Consider the following 21662-nt stretch of genomic DNA (forward strand, 5'->3'; position numbering starts at 1 on the left):
AACTGTGCTGGGAATTGATGCCTGCAGCATATCTGACCAACCAGAGGCATTTGCTGTGATCACCATCATTGTCTCCATGACTATTATGTTACTTACAAGCTTAACAGACTCCTGCTACCCACAGGAAGTGGGTACTACAGTCTCTATTTTGCCAATGTGGAGAATGGGGCTCAGAAAGGTCAAGCAACTTGCCTAAGGTCACACAGCTAGGATGTGCAAGAGAAAGGATTGAAAGCCAGGGCTCTGTGACTCTAGAGCTGCCGGGTTATACCATAACAGAGGGGAAGTCTGTGAAGCCCTGACTCTCCCTGAACCCTCTATAAGAGGAACAACATGTGTTTTTTATTGTTATTATTAATGCTGTAGACATTAACCCTTTCCCTCCTTTTCCTCCCCTACCAGAGTTCTTCAAGTTCAAGGGGCTCGGGAGTCTCTCCAACCTCCCTCGGTCCTTCACTCTGAAACGGTCCTCAACCACCCTCAGTCTCGGGTCCCATCTGGAGCCTGACCCCTTTGAGGCTACACAGGATGACATGGTCACTGTCCCCAAAAGCCCCCCAGCCTATGCCCGCTCCAGTGACATGTACAGCCACATGGGCACCATGCCCCGTCTCAGCACCAGGAAGGCTCGGGACCAACAGGCTACCCAGGAGACCAAGGAAGTGGACCAACCCCACTTGGCGCCCCAAGGTCTGCCCAACCCTCCAGGCTTAGAGGCAACCAAGGAGATGGTGGTTGGGACCAGTGTCCCCCTGGAGGACACCCTAGCAGTGGGACCCAATCCTTCGGCGATGGGCCCCACAGAAAAGCCTGAGGATCTCAGGGCAGACGGAAAAGAAGAAAGAGGCCCCAGGAATGTGCCTCCAGAAAGGTTGGTGCCCACCGGGGTAAGGGGAGTGGGGGAACTGCAGGGATGGTGTCTCTAAGCCTCCTGCCAATAGAGCCTGGAGAAGACCCCCCCACACTGGGTGGGGGATAAAAGCCCTACACATTAACTTACTACAGACCAGGCACTGTGCTTCATCCTTCACTTGCAATTAGTTCTCAAAAAACAAAACAAAACAAAAACACCTGGTGGTGGGGGGGGATTCTGTTGTTTCCATATGACGGACAAGGAAGTTGAGATTCAGAGAGGGAAGTTGTCTGCCCCAGTCAGGTTGCACATCTGACAAATGACAAAGTGGTATTTGAACTAAGACCCACCTGACTTGCTCTAGATAGCCTCTAGCAGGGGCCCTCAGCGGCTAGCTGGGTGCCAGACCCAGTCACTGGATCCCCGCCCAGGGCCCCCACACCCAAATCACCTCTGGTGGTCAACACTGCACCCCTTGGTTCTGCTGGACAACACTCCACCCCTTGGTTGCCACTTAACTTGTTTATTGGGTGAGTCGAATTCATGCAAAAATACAGATTGTGATGGTATCACCCTAGCTCCCATTTAAGACGCACTCGTTCTACTGGGTGTCAAAACCAATGTTACTCACGGACGATTCTGCAAAAGCATCTGTCATTAGCCCCATCTTACAGATGGGGAAACTGAGACTCACCCAATGTGGTAGAGCTGGATTTGAGCAGAAAACTGCTTGTCTCCTGTGGCCACACACTCATGTCTCACATTGTACCCACCACCTTTGAAGACCTACAGCTCTGTGCTTGTGCCCTTGGGGAACCCGTTCAATCCCAACCATAACAGTCTCCAGCTTTTCAACCCTCACAGCCTGTGTCTAAACCACACCCATCAGATGTGCTTCTTGAAATAAAGAGGAAAAAAAACCCAGGTGAGCAAGAATAATTCTAGGGCTGGTTCTGGGACCTCCCTTCAGTGGATTTCCTCCAAGACACCAAGCACAGCTTCTGTGTGCTGGGGTAATTGTGTCTAGACCGCTGTTCAATGGGGAGAAAGATTTTGTAAAGCTGCAGAATAAATCCAGCCCAGACTCTGCCTCTTACTGACTGCATGACCTTGGATAAGTCTGTTCCCTTCTCTGAGCCTCAGTTTCCTCGTTTGATGGAAGGGCATAATGAGAGCACCTACCTTGTAGGGGCGTGAGGAGAATTCAAGAATAACATACAGGACTTGTAAAATCTTAGCACAGGGCTTGGCACGCCACAAAGTGTAAGTGCTTTTTCTTCGTCTCTAATTGCTCCAGGCTGCGGTCCTCTGCCATCCCCCTACTTAGTCCAGCCCTACTTGGGCGTGGAGGAGCAAGGATTGTATGCAAGGGAGAGGGTCTGATAGGTTCCGGGCCGTTCTGAGGCATCCTAAGGTCTGAGATGTGCATTGGGAGTTTGCAGGAGCCGGGCGCGTGGAGGGGCGTGTCTAGGGGGCGTGTCCTTTTCAGGCTGCGCGGCGAGCGGTCGGGTGACGCGGGCGTTGGAACTGGGCGGGCCGAGAAGGAAGGGTGAGCTCGGGGGGCGTGGCCTTCCGGGCCCCCGACGCCGACAAATGGGGGGAGAGGGCGGAGCGAGACAGGAGGCGGAGGGGCGGCTCGAAGCGGGGCGTGTCCTTCCCGGCTGGTGAAGTAGGCTGTGGAGCGGCCCCCGTCCGACGAGGGGCGTGCCCAGGGCGTGGTCTACAGGTTAGGCTCCGCCCCCGGAGTCGGGCTCTGAGCTCCACAGCTTCGTGGCCTGAGAAAGGCGGGAGCCGTCGGGCTGAGGAGGTGTCCAGGCTGCAGGCAGTGATCGCGGGGAACCATGACTGCAGTGGGACGAAGATGCCCCGCACTGGGACCTAGAGGGTGAGTGACCGAGCTGGCCCGGAGGAGGGCCTGCCGGGCTGGGAATGGTTTGAGGGGAAATCAGTGCCCTTGGGGCAACCAACAAAGCAGGATGCCCAGTTAGCATCAAGGACTTTTAAGCTTCCTTCTGGTGTAATTCTGTGCCTGTCTTGTCCTCGCACAGGTTGCGCATTTACTCCTCACAACAGCCCCAGAAGAGGGACACAATTATCGTCCCCATTTTACAGATGAGGAAAGGGAGATTTACTTGCCTGGTTTGCGACAGTATAGGTTAGAACTCCGCCTTCCTGGCTCGTGCCTTTAAAGAATGGGCAGCCCCTTACCCTCCAATAGGGCCCTCTGGGAGGGATGGTCCTGAGAAACTTTGAGGATATCAAGTCTAGCACCCAGGCTTCCTCCCTATGGGCAGGGGCCTCGGTTTTCCTGGCAGCCACATCAGGCCTGGCCTACAGCAGGCAGAGGAAATAGACAGACTGCCTTCCATTCCCCCAATCAGCCAGTGTCCAATGGTCCTGAGGGGGCTGGGGTTAGCGGATCTGATTGAGCCCCTCCTGCTGTCCTGAGACCCAGTGTCCCACTTGCCCTCCAGGCCAAGCAGGAGACCAGGAATTAGAGTTTCTTCCAGGAGCCCCCAAAGCCCAGCACTGTGTCCCAGAGAGCTGCTTTACCTGTATGATCTCAGATTTGCCCTGCCCTACTCTGGGCCTCAATCTCTCAGCAGCCCAGATGGAACCGGATGGTCTCAGATGATACATACAGTTTGGAGAGGAGGGTATTTGAGAATTGCCCCTGAGCAAGACTGGGGCCCCATTCCTAAGTGACCCAAGGGAGTCATCTCCGTGGCTGCTCAGGGAATGGTCTAGGCCGAGGTAGATGGTGTCCCTCCCCTTCCCTCTGGGAGGCAGGGTGCACCTGGAGTAGAAGGAAGGAAGGGGAAGAGGTGAGGCTGCAGGAGTTTCCTGGTGCCCTGTTCCTGCTGAGATCATGGGGGATGGGGAGGAAGGAGGGAGGAGGGGCCAGGAGCACAAGGGCTGAAGGGCATTTAGCTCCCAGAAAGGAGAGCACCAACCTCGCCTCACCCTACCCCCCCACTCCTGGCACCTCAGCCTTCTGCGGGGAAATAGCAGGTCCAAAGAGCCCTGACACCCTCCCCTTCAGTCCGTGTTAAGGAGGAGGAAGGGGAGGCCCGATGAAGGAAGGAAGCCCCAGCACCTTCCACCCACACCCCTGCCTGCACACAGGGATTATCAGGTCAGGGTCCTCCAAGAGGTCAAGATCCGGCTCACAACCGGCCAGACCCTGCCTGAAGCACCGCACAGGTACCGTCTACTACCTAGGCCCTGTGAAGAGGAACCTCTACTGCTTGTTTTACCAGGGAGGAAAGCAAGACTCAGAGAGGGGAAGGGATCTTCCTGGGGTCACAGAGAGATAAAGTGTCAGAGCTTTGATTTGATCCCAGGCTTGACCAACCCCCAAGTCATTAGGCCACATTTCACCTCCCACCAAGTACAAATCTCAAAGCCATTTCTATGTTACTTACAGGACCTCCCATAAGCCCGTGGAATAAGGATAATGGGAGCCCATTTTACAGGTGAAGACACTGAGGTTTTATGAGGTTAATAACTTGCTTGAGATGACACAATTAGTTGAGTTGGAATTTCATTCACTTTAATATTTACTGTGATGCAACTATGCCCTAGACACTCTTGCAAGTTTGGGGGAGAGAGCAGTGAGCAGAGCAGACAAAACCCTGCTATCATGGAGCCCCGTTTCGGTGTGGGGGAGACACGATAAGATGAGGTGTTATGTGGTCATGCAGAAGAAAGAAGTGCTGGGAGAAATATTGAAATCAGCTAGGGGAATTGGTTGTAGCAGGGGAGTGTCTGGTGGTAGCAATTTGGAAAAGTGAGCCAGGAGAAAGTTCTCTTTGAGGTGATGTTTGAACAAAGGGATGAGGAAACAAACCCTCTTGATATCTGGGGAAGAGTGTGCCAGACCAAAAGAACAGCAGGCGCAAAGGCCCTGAGGTAGGAGCATCCTTGGCCTGTTTGAGGAGTGGCTGAGACCCACAGTGGCTGGAGGAGATGAAGATGTGAGGCTGGGGAGTGGAGTGGTGGGAGGCGAGGCCAGAGAGGAAGCAGGTTCAGATAATGGAAGGCCTGGATGGCCTGGCAAGGACCTGGCTTTGACCCAGGGAGCTGCAGCCATCGCTGGCCTTGAGCAGAGGAGGGCCTCACTCTGACTTATGTTTTATGAGGACCTCTCCTTTGAGGAGGGTTTGAATGCAGTTCTACTCATTGTAAAGTGTCACGCCCAAGCGTCCTTTCCTCCCTGCCAGATCATAGAGCCCTAGGCCCCTCCACCCCCACTCCCAGGGCTGTTCAGAGGGAGACTTGGAGAAGGTGGCACCCCACAGGAGAGCTGGGGACACCCAGCCCTGTGCCAGGCACTGAGAACAGGCCCAGAACCATCCCCACCCCCCATCCCATTTCCTTTTGGAATGTTGATTCTGGTCCAAGAATTCCCAGCACTCCCCAGAGTCCCACGACCCTCTCGGCCCTGCAGAGTGACGTCAGCTGCTGGGCATCTGGTAGTGATTACCCACCAGGGGAGGGGGCTGTGGTGGGCCCAGCCTGTTCGGCCTCCTCAGGCTCTGGGCTGCTGGTCCTTGTCTTCGGAAGGGGCCCAGCTGCTCCCCGCTCTCATTTCCTGTGGAGACTTTCTCACAGTCCTCAAGACCCCCGGACGCCTCAGGCTGTGGGAACTACGCTGGCTCGGGAAGGATGGACTGTACCCCCACCCCCAGCTGGAGCCACATCCCCCCAAAAAACTCTCAGGGGACCTTGTTTGCAGAATCCTGGACCTCTGTGGAGTATGGGGAGGAAGTTGGGTACGTCGCTGACTGCACAACATTGAGCAACTCTCTTGCCCTGTCTGAGTCTCAGTTTCCCCATCTGGGTATCAGGGACAATAGCAGCGCCTGCGTCATGGGGGTGCTGTGAGGACTAGATGAGGTAGAGCGTTTGTCCTGAGCTTGGCCCAGAGATGTACCCGTACAAGGAACTGCCATGTTACAGAAAAGTTCACTGAGGCCCAATGAGGGGAACATGCCCAGGGTCACGCCGCTTCCTCCCTCCCAACAGAGGGCCCTCTCCAGAGCCTAAGAAGGTTCTCTTCCCCCATCCCGGCTCCATTTCTTCTTGATGCCGATTCTGGGCGCGTGGTCCAGTTGAAATATTCGTGTTCTTTGCCCTCCCCTCCCCACCTTCTCCTCCTGTCCACCCTAGAGCACGCCCCCTTTTCCAGGGGAGCCTGCCTCGTGCAGGGAACAAAGGGGAGCCAATCCAGATCTAGTCTGAGCCAGCTGTGTGTCCTGGACCCAGTGACAAACTTTAGTTTTCTCCCCTCTCGAGCAGGGCCTCCAGATTACCGGCATTCAGGCAGCACTCCGCCGGTGCCCACCCCTTTCCTCTTCGCCAGCAGATTCCGAGTACCCGTCAGTAGCTCTCTGGGCTCAAAAGCCTCGGTTCTGCCCTGGAAAGAGTGGCTCCCACCTGCCCTATCCTCACAGGGCTGGTCCCCTCTTTGAACACCTGCTGGCAAACTCACCATAGTCAAGAAGACCGAGAGCACAGAATTGTGGAGAAGGAGCAGGATGTCTTCAAGACAGTGCGGGCCCATCTTATAGTACGTGGGGCAGGGCAGGGGCTAAAGCCAAGAGCATACCTGGCAGAGAATCGCAAAGGGCCCACGGCAAGGTGCCCCGGGGAAAGACAGGGCTGAGCGATGGTCGGAGTGAAGGGTGAGAAGAATCTTCAGTCCCCCAGGAAGGGCAAAATGGGAGATCTCCGTGGCTGGGAGCTGGGGCAGCAAGAGGACCCTCATGGGCTTTGAGAACTCCGCATCCTTCCTTCTCAGGATCCTCTGGCCCCTCTGGCCCCCTTTACAGAAAAGGCAGTTGGACCCCAGAGAGGTGGAGGCAGGGGAAAAGCTGAGAAGCAGTAGGCAAAGGTTGGGGAAGTGGTCACATAGCCAGGCCTGGAGCCCCAAGGGGACAAACGGGGTCAGAGATGATGGGCGGGCAGCCAACCTCTGCAGAGGGCAAGGTGACCCACGGCAACCGAGGGCCAAGGTGGGATAGGACAGCAGCTGCTCTCTGCTGCCTCTCCTCCAGGGTCCCTTGGGGAGCTTCACCGTTGCTCCCAGGCCAGAATGGAGCCTTGAAAGTAAAGCTCAGATTTAAACCTGTGTTGGGGAAATAAAGGATAATGGTCTCTAATTACTGCTCATTAATCCAATTAATTAAGCTAATGTATACAATAAGTGGTATCAGTTATCAGAACAAATCAGTTAATACAGGCAATTAAAGGGGTTGGTTATTTGAATAATTAATGTGGCTGATTAATGGGACTGATTTAGCTCAATTGTCAGTATTATTTATTAATTGATTTCACCACTAATATTTGAGAGGAAGTACCTTTTAAGTCCGTGAAATAAAAAAGTTAATTAGGGTGCCGGGGTGGCTCAGTGGGTAAAGCCTCTGCCTTCGGCTCAGGTCATGATCTCAGGGTCCTGGGATCGAGTCCTGCATGGGGCTGTCTGCTCAGCAGGGAGTCTGCTTCCCTCTCTCTCTCTGCCTACTTGTTATCTCTCTCTCTCTCTGTCAAATAAATAAATAAAATCTTTTTTTAAAAAGTAAGTTAATTAATTGATAAAGCTGAGTTTTTAAAAATGGAAGCTTTGATTTCTGCATTTGATCATTACAATGAGAGGGAGAATGTTCTAGAACTCTCCAAGCACACTGAGATCTGAAGGCCAAGTCGGAACCACTCTGGCCCTAAGGGAGAGAGGAGGTTCCAAGCAGAGGGAACCAAAAAGGCTGTGGCTGGGCTGCAGCTTGAGAGACTATGTTTTGAAGTCAGGAAGGACTTTGCAGAAGGGAAGGTTATGTGCAAAGGCCCTGAGGTGGGGACAAAAGCCAGCAAGAAGCTTAGCGTGGCTGGAGCAGCGAGACAGGAGGAAGCAGCATAGGACATTGGGTGTGAGAGATGGTGAGAAGCCAGTCTGTAAGGCTCTCAGGAGGACTTTGGCTCTTACTCTGAGTGACGCTGGAGGCCACTCCAGTGGGTTGGAGCAAAGAAGATCTGTGCTCTGACTTTCACTTTAAGAGAGTGCTCTGGCTGCCCGAGTGAAAACAAGTCACAAACAACACACAGAGAGGCAGGGAGGCCAGTGATGAGGTGTGGCAATAGTCCAGACAAATGATAACAGTGAATCAGAGGCAGGCATGGTGACATGAAGTCTTGGAAGTCCTGGAGTGTTGTAGAGGGCCAGGGTGAGGGGATAGGGACTGAGTGTAGCCCCAAGCCGGCAGCTCCCTGAGTCTCGGCCTCTGCCCTGAGCTCCCCCATTGGCTCTGACCACCCCAGCCCACTTGTATCTTGGTGCAGTCACCACCCCCCCCACACACACACAAGGCTCTGTTCCCTCCCCGGGGCCCAAGGGGAAGGAGACAGGAAGCAGGAGGAAACACTGGGGCGATCCCAGTGTCCTGGCCAGTCTGTTCCCAGCAGTGAGCGGATTTCCGGGACTGAATGGCAGGAAACTCTGGGATGGAACACCTCACCCGGTCAAGCTGGCAGAGGTGAACCATGCAGGGGAGGGTTCCCTACTCCCCCTCGCTCCCACCGTTGCTAGACAGAGAGAACCAAAAAGGCTGTGGCTGGGCTGCATGCAGCTTGAGGGACTATGTTTTGAAGTCAGGAAGGACTTTGCAGAAGGGAAGGTTAACAGCAAGGACTCTAGAATGTCAGAATAGGAAGGGTTGTCAGACAGCTTCTCAGTGAGGAGCCCCTAGCCTCAGAAGCAGGGGGCACCGCGTGTGTGGAATTCTGCCCTGGGAATCCACACCTCATCCGTGATTTTTTTTTTTTTTAAGATTTTATTTATTTATTTGACAGAGAGAGATCACAAGTAGGCAGAGAGGCAGGCAGAGAGAGAGAGGAGGAAGCAGGCTCCCTGCTGAGCAGAGAGCCTGATGCGGGACTCGATCCCAGGACCCTGAGATCATGACCTGAGCCGAAGGCAGCGGCTTAACCCACTGAGCCACCCAGGCACCCTCATCCATGATTTTTAAAGCTCAGATTTTTTGGTGTATGTTTTAAATTCAATCTATTTTATTAAATTTAAACATTGGGCTTCTGGATGGGAGGAAGCAGTTCCCCAGAGTTTGCCTTCCCTCCCTGTTTTGCAGATGGGACTACGGAGGCCTGTCCTAGCCAGAGAACCAGGGCCCAGCCTGACAAAATTAATCCTACCGCTAGTGATCAACACACTGCTTGGGTACTTACTATTCACGTATTCCTTTAAGCAATCATAAACTGCTACCATGTGCCAGGCACTGTGCTGGGGGCTTAACAGTGAGACAAAGTCAATGCCCTCATGAAGGTTTCAGGTAATTAACAGTCAACAAGTAGGGGCGCCTGGGTGGCTCAGTGGGTTAAGCCTCTGCCTTCAGCGCAGGTCATGATCCCCGAGTCCTGGGATTGAACCCCACATCAGGCTCCCTGCTCAATGCGGGGCTTGCTTCTCTCTCTCTCTCTCTCTCTCTCTCTCTCTGCCTACTTGTGATCTCTGTCAAACAAATAAATCAAATCTTTAAAAAAAAAACCAAAAACAGTCAACAGGTAAATGTAAAATGATCATTTCAGGCAGAGGCTGCGGAAAATAAAGGAGAGCTGAAGACAGAGAGTGAAGGACCAGAGACTGTTCTAGGTCGGGTGGCCAGGGATGGCTTCTCTGACGAGGGACATTAAGCAGAGCCCCAAATAAACTATGGGTGAGGCGAGCTGCGTGAAGGTCTGGAAGCCTGGAGTTCTAGGCAGAGGACAACAAGGGCAAAGGCCCTCTTGCAAGAGTGAACTTGGCAAAGAGGCCAATGCGTCTGGCCAGAATGAGGGATAGAATGAGTGAGCGAGGCATACTGGGGGTTGGCAAGGTAGATGGTCAGGCGCCCCCAGGCTACACAAGGCCTTGTAGGCTGGGGAACATATGGCCCTGTTGATGCTTGTTTTTCCTGCATAACCGCTTAACTCTCACAAGGGAAGAAAGTTCTGGACTGGGTGCTACATTACACAGCCAGCCATTTGCAGGCCACAGAGAGGGGTTTAGATCTTGTTCAGGGAGAGGAGGCACTGTGGGGGGGTGAGGGTGGGGGGGGTGCTCTGTGCACGTGACCTGCTTGTTCTCACCTGAGTGCCTCTGGGGGAGGAGTGGAGGCTGAGTGGGGCGTGAGAACAGCAGAGAGCCTGCGAGGAGGCTGCTTGCTATGTGCTCCACAGAGCACACGGGGCTCCCGGGTGGGGGAAGGACTGCCCCTCGGTCAGGATCTATTTTGAAAGCAGAGCTGCAGGATTTCCTGAGGGGTGGGTGTGGAGGGCGAGTGGAAGAGGAGGCACAGATGAGTGCAGATTTTTTTGGCCAAGGAAAGCAACAAGGGTGCAGCTGACATCAACTGAGGTGGGAAGTGGATGTGGGGAGCAGGGGCGTGGCAGCAGGGGGGCGGGTAGCGACTGTCCTGCTTTAGATGTGACAATTCCTGCTTTAGATGTGACAAGTCGCAAGGACTTCAGACATCCAAGAGGAGGTGCTAAGGAGGCAGTTGGGCTTACCGGGCAGGAGTTGAAGGGGCAGTTTCAGGCTGCATCAGAGAAGGGATGGCAGTTATGGTCAAGCCCCCTCACGAGAAAGGATAGTATTAATCTGGCACCTGGAAAGGATAGTCACGCCCGGCCCCTGAAGGCGGAAGGGGTCAGTTCCACCAGGGCCAACAGTCACCAGCTCAGCATGCTGCTGAGTGGGCCCTTCTTCACTGGGCAGAGAGTGTAGGGTAGATGGGGGGTGGGCAGGAGGCTGAGCCCCAGCCCAGGGCCACCAGCAATTGGAGTGGAGTAGGGTAAGAACCCTTGAGCGTCCTGAAGCCGGGTGAAGACAGCATGATTCAGGAAGCGGGCCTGTTGTTAGGCATGTAACACCGATCAGCTCCCAGAGTCCTTGCAACAACCCAATGAGGCCAAGGCTGTCATTGTCCCCGACTTCCAGGTAGGAAACCCAGGCTCAGAGAGGCGAGGGGACTTGTCCAGGGTTGCACGGCTGGTGAGTGGAGCAGCAGCCCTCTCAGCAGATTCCAGTGAGTGTTATCGGCAGCCGCGCCCCCTCCTGTCTTCAGGATGAGCTCTCTTGGCATGCTCAGGCCAGGTGCTGACAGCCGGGGGGGCCAGGAAAGGCTGGGGACATTCACCTCTCTTCTCTTCTCCCAGGGTTGCTGGAGAGCCAGAGGCTGGCGGGGACTATGTGAAGGTAAGCGGGGCCAAGCAGGGGACACCGGATGGTTCGGGGCCTGCTCCCTGAAGGGCAGAGTTCTTTTCTGAGCCTTGTTAGGGGCCATACCCCACCACCTGTTCCCAAGAGGAGAGGGTCTCAGGGTCCGGGCAGCGCTCGGGTCTGGTTTCACTCCCAAGGATCTTCTTCCCATGCCTTCCATCATTCTCTCTTGACCCCAAACCCAGGACCCCCCACTGTTTGTTACCACCAGACTCCCTCCCTCCCCGCCCCCCAGCTGCCAGCTGCCCTGGGCCCTGGGGTGTCTCCTTGCTCAGACCCAATTCCCACCCACTCTCTGAGCTTGTGCTGGTGTTGAGAGGTGGGAGCCAGAAAAGATGGCTCAGTTTTCATCATGGAGAATGGGGGCCCGCCCGGCTCACATTTACCAAAGCTTAATTTGTCCTGGGCGTTGGGAATGGTAGGAAAGTAGCTTTGAAACAATGCTGATAAAGAGAGTAACATAACATCTTGTGAGCCTACTGTGTGCAGAGCCCTGTGCTGGCTGCCAGCCAGGGAGGGGAGACAGTGCTGAGCTCTGTACATGAATGAGGTCTTTGATTTCCTCCCTCATCACTGGGCAGGGAAGGCCTTCCTGTACCCATGTACATATGGGGAACTTGGGGCCCAGAGATGCACAGTGAGTTGCCTACAGCCACACAGCAACTACGGGGCAGAACTGAGATTGCAATCCAATTTTATTTGATCCCAACTAGGGTTGCTATGGGCTCAATGAGTCCATGCCCTTAAGTAGGGTTGCTGGACCTGGACTAGAGCTGGCTGGCCTGGCTCCTGACCCTGGAGACATTCCATTACCGAGATACTACCTATAAAGCCCCATGTAAGTGATGGGCCATGAGGCAGCATGGGAAGTGCTCAGATATCTGCCCCTCACTGTCATCAGAAGCCTCAGATAGGAAGCCACTGGAGCTCAGCAGGTAGGGGATGACTTTCAGTTTGGGAGATGGGGAGAGGGAGATCAAGGAAGGCTTTCTGGAGGAGGAAACATTGAGACCAAGCCATTGCACTTGACCAGGAATGTTCACCAACATCCCGTTCCCAAAGGAAAAGCTGAAGAGGGGCAAAGATAAGCAGAGATAGACAGGAGAGTGGTCCAGGCAGAGGGAAGGGTGTGGGCAAGGTCAGAAAGCAAGCTGGGTGAACCCAGGAAGTGTAACCCAGGGTAGCGATAAGCTGAGCTGGAGCTGCTCCTGGAATCTGTGCCCTGGCTCTTCATCAGGAGCCCTTACAGCATAGGGGGATGGAGGCCTCAGGGAGAACCAGGACCAAAGCCAGTGGGTAGGACACAGGGGACACACAGTTTTCAGATCCCTGGCAAGGTAGTGAGGTCTCCATCACTGATGGTAGTAAAATCCTTATGAGGATTAGTAACTTGTATTTTTCCTTTAGTTTATGGGTCTGAACATGTACTTTAAAATACTATGAAGTAAATAATACCTGTTCATTGGAACTAATTAAAGGACAAAGTCAAAAGAACATTAGTTTTAGCTTCAAGCCTCAGATGGTGGTAGAATCACTAGTTAGTTACCAACCATCCATTCCTGCCCTGAGGTACTAGCTTTCAGAACTCCAGGTTTCTCAGACCACAATGTGATCAATTCGATTCCAAGTCAAGGGTTTTGAAGTTCCAAGGCCATAAAATTCCACGCTCTGTGCTCAGAGCTTCAGGTGTATTTGTAGAAAACAATTGAACAGGGGCGCCTGGGTGGCTCAGGTCATGATCCCAGGGTCCTGGGATCGAGCCCCACGTTGGGGATCTCTGCTCAGCAGGGAGCCTGCTTCCTTCTCTCTCTCTCTGCCTGCCTCTCTGACTAGTTGTGATCTCTGTCTGTCAAATAAATAAATTTAAAAAAAAAAAAAAGAAAAGAAAACAATTGAACAGCTGAGGCGTAGAGAGGTGGACTCACCTCCCTAAGATCACACAGCCTGTCAGAAGGATTTGTACCCTTGGCCTGACTGATGCAGAGTCAGTGATGACACCCCCCCCCCCACCTTATTCTTAGGACAGAAGTCCAGATTGTAAGACAATAAGCTTGGCAATCATAGCATGCATTTATTGAGCATTTACTTTATGCGCATCAACTTAAGAGGCATCAAACTCAGGCAAGGCTCAGAAGAGCTCTGTGAGCTCAGCACAGGTATGTTTTCCAGATGAGTGAATCCCACCTCCAAGAGAAGAGCTGCTGGGGTGGAGGTGCCCCCCATCATGCTAGCTGAACCCAGGTTGGTGCCTTAAGCATCTACTGGCTCTCCATACCCCCAGAGTCTGTCAGTTCAGCATCCCGAGGTTCTCTGCCCGAGTCCCTGATTCCCATTCAGAGGTGAGAAATCCTGGGCTCTGGGAGATTTCCTGAGGCCACAAAGGATTTGGTCAAACGCATACAGGGATTTCTCCAGCTTTAGATATGATTTAATTCAAAGTCTTTGCCTGCTCCGGGTTAGTGAAGGTAGGTACGGTGAGTTGGGGGAGTCAGGAACCCCCTCCACTCCCGGGCCCAGACATCCCCAACTCATCCCGCTGCCCCCAGTCCCCCACCGTGATGGCCCCCCTAGGCGGGTCTTCTGCCCCGCGTCCCCAGGCTCCAGGCAGCCCTGCGGGGCTGGAGCGCGGGGGGCGAGGGGCGGGGAGCGAAGGGCGGGCGGAGGGAGGAACAATGGCCCCCTCCCCTCCCCTGACCGGCTGGAGGGTGGGGTCTCCCCGCCCCGCCTCCCCGCTCCTCCCCCGCCAAGGCGATGAGGTAATCGCGCCGCCGAGAGGCACGCGCAGCCGGTGCCCAGCCCGGTCGCTCCCCGCGCCCCTGCCCCGCCGGCCGCCGCCCCCCACATCGGCCCGGCCCCGGACGCCCGGCCCCACCATGACCGAGCGGTGCAGCCTGTGGAGCGCCCTTTCGGCCGCAGCCTGCTGCTTCTACCGCGGCTCCTTCGTGCAGGTGCAGGTGAGGGGGCGGCTTGGCTCCCGCCAGGCGCTCCGGGCTGAGACCCCGGCCGCTCCGCCCGGGGCCCAGGGTCTGGGAGCCGCAGCCCGGTGGCGCCTCGCAGGGTCTGGCGGGGCAGGGGCAGGGGCTGCAGGAGGGGGCGGGGTCGCCCCAGCCTCACCTCTAGGCGCCCCGCCGCTCCGCAGGGTGAGGGTCCCGGCTGCCGCTCCCGGGACTCGCGGCTGCGGGGCTGCCGTTTCGGTCCTGCCTCCTCCGCAGGCGGAGCTGAGCTGGGGCACTGGGTCCTGGGAGCTGCGGTCCCCGGCGTCCTGCCGGTACTCCGGCGAGCGCTCCGGCCCCTGCGGCTGACCCGGGCAGCCTGGCTCCCCATTGTACCGGGAGCGCTGGGCTGGGGTCCGAAGGCTGAGTGAGGGGAGGGAAGCTGAAGGGGTGCTGCGGGTACCGGGGCTAGGGCCAGAGCCCCCGTCACTCTCCCGCCATCTAGGTGGGCTGGGGCAGGCTCGGGGAGCGGGGCTCCCAGCCCGGGCGGCCGGGCTGTGCCGGACCGCGCCGCGGCGGTGAAGGGGTTAAACGGAAGGGGGTGGAGGGGCGGACCCGGACCCCGCCTCTGCGGAGCATCATCTGGGGATGGCCTTGCTTGGGGTTGCCAGACGGTAGGAAGCTGGAGGGGGCTTGCTGGGCGCGGGCTGGGGGTTAGGGGTTAAGACCCTGACCGGAGGTCTCTGCGCTTTTTGCTCCGGAACCCCCTGGGGGACGCCGGCCGCGTCACCCCTGCACTCCCCGGGGCTCACACACACACGCTCCGAGCCCGCCTGAATGACGGCCCCGCCGGCAGCGGAGCGCAGCATCCCCGCACCGGCCAATCAGGCGCGCGCAGGCGGGGAGGCGGTGAGATCATCTCTGGCCAATAGCGGTGCGACGAGCGCAAGGATGCTGCATTCGCGCCCCAGCCCGCAACTCTCACCATCCCCCCCACCAGTCTTGGGAGCTGGGGACCCCCGGTCGAGAGTGAGGAGGAGGACACAGGACCCTAGGGTTCCCCACTCTCGGGCGTGTGGGAGCACCAAGTTGGTTTCCCCAGATTCTCCCTGGGACCATTGATTATGGCTGGAAAAGTGGAGACCAGTCTCCCCACCCCCTCACCCCCGCCCGTTTACAGATGCAACCCAGGCTCAGAGAGGAAAAATGACTAGCTCAAGGTCACACAGTGGTAGGCAGCGTCTTGTGGCCAGCTTCTTTACCTCACAGCCCACTCCCTTTCATTTCCCCATGTCCATCTCGCTCCTGCTGTGGAACTGGGGTGAGTTCTCAGTTACATGCTTTTTGTGAAAGAGAAGAACCCCAGAAGGCTGAAGTACTGGTGTTTTCTCCCCTGTGACTCCCAGTCTTCCCTCCCCAGGGTGTGGCGTGGTGTAGGAAGGGAGGCCAAGGACCCCAAAGAATAGAGAACTCCAGACAGAAGTGTAGGTACCTAAGGACCTCCCCAAATTCAGTTCAGCCCTCAGCCTTCCTACCTTTGGGGGTATCAGTTTCTACCCTGGGTAGGGAGTGGACGGAATCCCCATCCCAGGACCTGTCTTTTCCTGAGCACCTGTGTCATTGTTGACCCCCACCATCTGTCCCCAGAGCCCTACGGGCTCCTCAAAGCCCCAGTTTTGATGGGTCTATCACCAAGCTGCTCCTGCTCCAACTTTGCTCACCTTGGAGAGCTGTCTGATTGTCCTCCCAGGATCTCTGAAATCCTCTCTGACCCCTCCACCCTCTTCCCTGTCCTGATCAATGGCTGCTTAAACACTCTTTTCCCTGGTCCCTACCCCTGTGTCCCACCCTTCTTGCCAGTGCCTGAAAGCACTGAGCCACTCTCCACATACCAGACCGAATCTTGAAAAACCCTTTGTGGCTCTTCTGTGGCCTCTGGGCAAACCCTAGCTCCCCATAGTAGCCTGACAGCCCTGATCCACCCGTCCCCATCATCTCTGCCCTTTTGAAGCTTCCCCTTGCCCCAGGACCTTGATTCTGCCTGCAGGGCCCTGACTCTGCCACTGTCTTCCCAGAAACTCTAACCTGCCCACCTGTTTGCTTGTCTGTCCCTGCGGTGCATCATCTGAGGATGGCCTTGCTTGGGGTGGCCAGACCGTAGGAAGCTGGAGGGGGCTTGCTGGGCGCGGGCTGGGGGTTAGGGGTTAAGACCCTGACCGGAGGTCTCTGCGCTTTTTGCTCTGGAAAATATCCCCTCTTCAGGGACTCAACTCCCTGACTAGATGAGGAGGGACACTGTTAGCTGCTCCCAGAGCCCTCTGTGTATTCCTGGACACTCAGAAAACTGGAGTTCGTTGTCAGTTTCCATGTGACTCTCTCAGAGGTCATCTGTCCTGATGACCTTGCGGCCTTAGCGCTGACACAGGACCTGTCTCAGAGTGGGAGTTTAATCACTGTTGAAACAGTGAAGTCAGAGACTCTAGATATCACTGAAACTGGGAATTAGGGTATCTTGGGAGCAGTGTGGATTCTGGTAAACTGAGGCAGTGTAAGAGCAGAGGGGTGGAGAATGGAGCTGCAGAGTTAGGCTCAGAGATCTTTGGAAGGTGTGACAACGCAGGGAGTGAATTGGAGGACCCTTGGACCCTGGTGAGTAGGGGCTCCTGGAAAGAGACTGTCACTTGGACTGAGGCCAGGCCCTCTGGAGCCCCCTTTTTTCTGTCTTGCTGTCTGGCCAGTTTGGGGCCAGATCTACCTGTCCTAGAACAGCTATGTTTGGGGCCCGGAGTTGGGGAATGGGAGAGGAAGCAATGTCACGTGTGCTCACAGTGACGAGGACATCTGTGGGCTAGTCATAGTGCTCTGGAGTATTGTCTCCTTTCATCCTTGCAACCCAAGGAGACAGGTTTCTGTCATAATACCCATTTTATAGAGGAGAAAACTGAGGCCCAGAGAACTCAACAGGGCACATCCAGGGTTGGGCTGGGCTTCATGGTGGGACTGCACCTGGCAACAGGAACTCTCTTCCTTCTGCTCTTAAGTATCCAACCGTGGGCCACGGTAGCCAGGAAACCAGGCATCTCCCCCTTCAGCAGGTGGAAGGGGGGGAGTCCTGGGCATTATCTCCATTGAGTGATCTTTGGCTTCCCTGCTTAGCCACAGTTTTGCCATCTGACCAGGATTGCTTAAGATGGCAAGGAGGAAAGGGCCTTGGGAATTATAAAGGACAGCAGAAATGTCTGTGTGGGGGCCGGCCTCTGCTTCTCTGTTTATAGCTGCCTCCTCCACCCTTCCAATGTATAATTCAGCATCCCAGAATGTGTCCTCATCCGCCCAGCCCTATATTTCTGTCGTTGCCTTTGCCTGGGTACCTGCTGCCTTACCTCCCAGATCCACCTGTAGAAATCCTGCCTCTCCCCCATGCAAGATCAGTTCGATGTTTTTGGTGCAGAGTGAGTGTTTCGTTGTCACCATTCCCCCCAGGAAGGCTTCCTGGACCAGTCCTTCTTCCCTATACTTGATCTTCTCTCTTCTAAAAGTCGCAGGGCTCTTTGCCGCTGTCCAGTAGCGTGGTGCTGACCTTATTCTGCTGCAATGTTCCTGTCTAGTTTCCTTCCCCTGCCTAGACTATAAGCTTCCTTGAGGACAGGACCTGGTTTGTTTATTGTCTCATTTACTCCTAGCACGTAGCACAGAGCCTGGAACACAGTAGGGCTAACTGAGATTTCCTTACTCCTGTTGGGCTGGGGACTCAAACAGCTGAGGACCTTTCTGGTGCCTAAGTTTTCCCAGGGTCCTGGGATGGAAGCAGCTCACCTGGGGTAGGGAGGGGTTGGGAGAGAATAAGGAAGAGGGCTTCAGACCAGATGCCAACTCTCTGCTGTCTCCTGCCCAGTTCTCCAAGGAGAAGTACATCTTGGACTCCTCCCCTGAGAAGCTACACAAGGAGTTGGAGGAGGAACTCAAACTCAGCAGCACAGATCTCCGCAGTCATGCCTGGTATCACGGCCGCATCCCCCGTGAGGTGAGTGGTCCCTGGGTGGGACCTCAGCCCCAGAGGTCACCCACCACCTCGGCCAGCTCTGCCCAGAGAGGCTGTGACTCACTGGTTGGTGGATTCAGTCCGAGTAGACTGCAGTGAAGTTGAAGTCATTTAGTAACTGTGTGACCTGGCACAAGTCACTTCACCTCTCTGAGCCTCCGTTTCTTCTATGAGATGGACGGTAATGACAGTACCTGCCTTAAAGGGTTATCATGAGAATAAATGAAACGATGCCCATAAAGTGTTACCCGGAGGTCTGACATGCGGGGGGCTCAATGTTATTGTTAGTGTTGTTATGGCTGATTATTACTATTATTTTTAACTTTTTTTTTCCCATGGGTCTATACGTTAGCCTCTTGTTTGGTTAGTGAGTGTCAGGGCCTAGGATTCTCAGTTTTGGCAAAGTTGAGTTTCTGTGCTGAGGCCCAAATGGGCTGATAGTCACCTGTTCCCTCTTTCATTCATGCTACGGGTCTTTGTCAAGCATTGACTCTGCCAGGCCCTGTGCTGGGCACCAAGAATGTGGAGAGAAAATGTGTGGTGCCCCCCTCCAAGGGCTGGTGGTCTAGTCAGAGTCCAGTAGAAGAAATGCAGGAATGGAGTGTCCAGCAGAGGATGTGGGCTGGCCCTCAGGAGGGGGCACTGAGGACAGAGGCCAGTGAGAGATGGACAGGACTTCACCAAGTAGGCAGGGTGGGAAGGATGTCCGGGCAGAGAGGACAGCTTGAGGGTACAAAGGCCCAGAGATCTGGGAGAACCCTGGGTGCTTGGAGGAATGAGGATTGGAAATTCCCCCTGTCTAACACGAGCCCTGAGAACCGAGTATCAGGTCATGGTGACCCCCAGCCCCCCAGACTCTGCCTTACATTCCAGGGTGTCATGTCCCCCCATTCCCAAGGCTCCGTGCACCAGACCCAGGGCCTGTGGCTGAGTTGCCCCTCCGAATCTGGGTCACTGCATCCCCCTTCCTAAGCTTTAGATAGCTCTGTTCCCTGTGTCCCCCAGATCCCAGGTCGGACCCTCCCCTGCCCTGGCCCTGCTCCAGACTGATCACTACCTCCCACAGGTATCAGAGACCCTGGTGCAGCGCAACGGTGACTTCCTCATCCGGGACTCTCTCACCAGCCTGGGTGACTATGTGCTCACGTGCCGCTGGCGCAACCAGGCCCTGCACTTCAAGATCAACAAGGTGGTGGTGAAGGCCGGGGAGAGCTACACCCACATCCAGTACCTGTTCGAGCAGGAGAGCTTCGACCATGTGCCCGCCCTCGTGCGGTACCATGTGGGCAGCCGCAAGGCCGTGTCGGAGCAGAGCGGTGCCATCATCTACTGCCCTGTGAACCGCACCTTCCCGCTGCGCTACCTGGAGGCCTGTTATGGCCTGGGCCAGGGCAGTGGCAAGGCGGCCAGCCCCGCCAGCCCCTCGGGCCCCAAAGGCAGCCACATGAAGCGGCGCAGCGTCACCATGACCGATGGGCTCACTGCCGACAAAGTCACCCGCAGCGATGGCTGCCCCACCAGGTAAGAAGGGGCCCCACGCTGGGCCTCGGTCTCCCCCTTTGGCAAGTAGGGGTATCTGTCTGCAGAGTGCTGGTGAGGGGCGGGAGGCCAGGCCACTGTGAACTGGGCAGATGACTGTCCTGGAGGCTTCCGAGGAAGAGGAAGAGGCAGAGGAGGGCTGAGTGCCGGGTTTGTCGGCAGCCAGGCCCAGGTGACAGCCCCACCTGAGCTGCCTGGGCCCTGCCGCTCCCCTCTCGTGACCATGTTCCTACTGATAAAGGGCCCTTGTGCAGATAGACCCCCAGTCCCTGAGGGCTGCTCTGTCCCTGCAGCTGCTGCCCCCGTCCTCCTCCCGCACCTAGCTAGGCCAAGGCGTGCATCAGAGCAGAGGGCTTCGTAAGGTGCAAACCACTACACAGGGGATGGGACGTTCCCAGCAATACCTTAATGAGGCCCAGGTGCCTCTGGGGCTGGGTGAGACGAGGCCGGAAAAAGCCACAGCAGGGACCCATTCCTGACGCCCTAGTGCGCCCCCCAGCCCTGTGCGGAGGGCTGTCTGCGCCCAAGTTCATCAATCCCTATGTCCTCCTGGGAGGGAGCGCCTGTGCACACCCCCACTTTATAGACCAGGGAACAGGTGTCGAGAGGGGAGCCACTTGCCGAAGAGCGGGAGGACTGAGATTCAAACCGAGGTCTGCAACTCCAAAGTCTGTACCCCTCATTTCTATGGCCTCCTTTGTTATTTGCAAAGAGACCTGCCCTCCTGTGCCACCAGCCCTTGGCTAGAGCCCATCTCCCTAGGCCTGGGCTGGGTGCTTGCGGTTGGATTCTCCGTGGGTACTTTGCCTGTGATTTAGAACCAGTGCCCGTAATGGTGCCAGCATCTGGCATTCTGAGCATAGTGTAGGAGCAGTGAGGAGGTGCCAGCCTTGTGGTCCCGGTTCCCTCCTCCAGCTCCCCAACCTTTCTACTAGGCCTGCTAGGCCAGGTAGTTCTCTTGAGTTGGAGGCAAGGTTCTCACAGAAGAGAGTAGTTGTGCGGGTAGTGGACTATATAAACACTCTCCATTCTGGGCTTCAGTCTTATACTTGTCAATTAGTACTACACTCTCCAAGCCTTTTCTGCCTCTGAAGTTCAGTCAACCTAGAATGGAGGCAGAGGCCAGCTGAGGACCCTGCTCTCTGGGCTCTCTGCTCATGAAAATATCTGCTCCACAGCACCTCACTGCCCCACCCCCGGGAATCTATCCGCAACTGTGCCCTCAGCATGGACCAGATCCCGGACCTGCACTCGCCCATGTCACCCATCTCCGAGAGTCCCAGCTCCCCCGCCTACAGTACTGGTAAGGCCAGTGGAGGGGGAGGGGCCGGTGGGGAGAATCCCAAGGGAGTGACCTTGTGTGTGTACCACGCTCTGTCTGTGACGACTTCTGTTACCATGTATCCTTATTTGTATTTCTACTTCTTTACTGAGAGTGATGCCTGCAAGGATTTACCTGAAAAACCAGCCAGCAGAACTACCGACGTTGTCTCCATGGGTTGTCACACATTCTTCCCTAAACACAGGCTGGCTAACTGGTCATAACTGCAAACTTGCCTTTGAACCAACTCCCCCGAGTGTAAAAGTTACCAGTCCTTGCCCCAAATGATTTAGTGGACATTTTTTGAGCAACACGGCAGAGTGAGGTCCTCAGTCCTTAGAGGACTGAGGATTTAAAGCCCAGCTCTCCCACATGCTGGGTAGTGACTTGAGGCAGGACAGGTGACCTCTCTGAGCCTCAGTTTTCTCCTTGTAGAATGAGGATTATGGAAGGACTTACTTCCCAGGATGGCGGGGTTAAATGGGCTAAGGTATGGAGAAGGACCTCGCAGGCAGGAAGAGTTCAATATACATCACCTCTCATTTTGGATGATGGTTTGACTGCTGGTGACCAGTTGGATGGCCAGCATGTCGCCAGCTCCTGGCACATGTGCACTCAATAAATCATTGCTAATTCATTGAGAAATAATTCCACACAATGAACTCCAGCAAGTGCTTATTACCATCCCTGAATCACGGCAAGATCCT

At 55.5% G+C, this 21662-nt stretch overlaps 1 protein-coding gene across 5 annotated transcripts in view; it reads left to right on the forward strand.

The window, feature by feature from the left end:
* The window catches only part of SH2D3C (SH2 domain containing 3C), a 29120-nt gene that overhangs the window by 1912 nt on the left and 5546 nt on the right, over window positions 1-21662 (forward strand). Inside the window, exons 2-6 of one of the 5 annotated variants that reach the window (XM_059143303.1) lie at window positions 403-871; window positions 11057-11096; window positions 17949-18077; window positions 19162-19616; window positions 20813-20937. In XM_059143303.1, coding sequence (XP_058999286.1) covers window positions 403-871; window positions 11057-11096; window positions 17949-18077; window positions 19162-19616; window positions 20813-20937 — 1218 coding nt within the window. Of the gene's footprint in view, window positions 1-402; window positions 872-2587; window positions 2739-8991; window positions 9081-11056; window positions 11097-13752; window positions 14075-17948; window positions 18078-19161; window positions 19617-20812; window positions 20938-21662 lie in introns of those variants that run through there. The other 4 variants (XM_059143307.1, XM_059143306.1, XM_059143304.1 and 1 more) reach the window with 4 other exon arrangements.

Source organism: Mustela lutreola, chromosome 12 (genome assembly GCF_030435805.1).
Source record: "Mustela lutreola isolate mMusLut2 chromosome 12, mMusLut2.pri, whole genome shotgun sequence".
NCBI lineage: Eukaryota > Metazoa > Chordata > Mammalia > Carnivora > Mustelidae > Mustela > Mustela lutreola.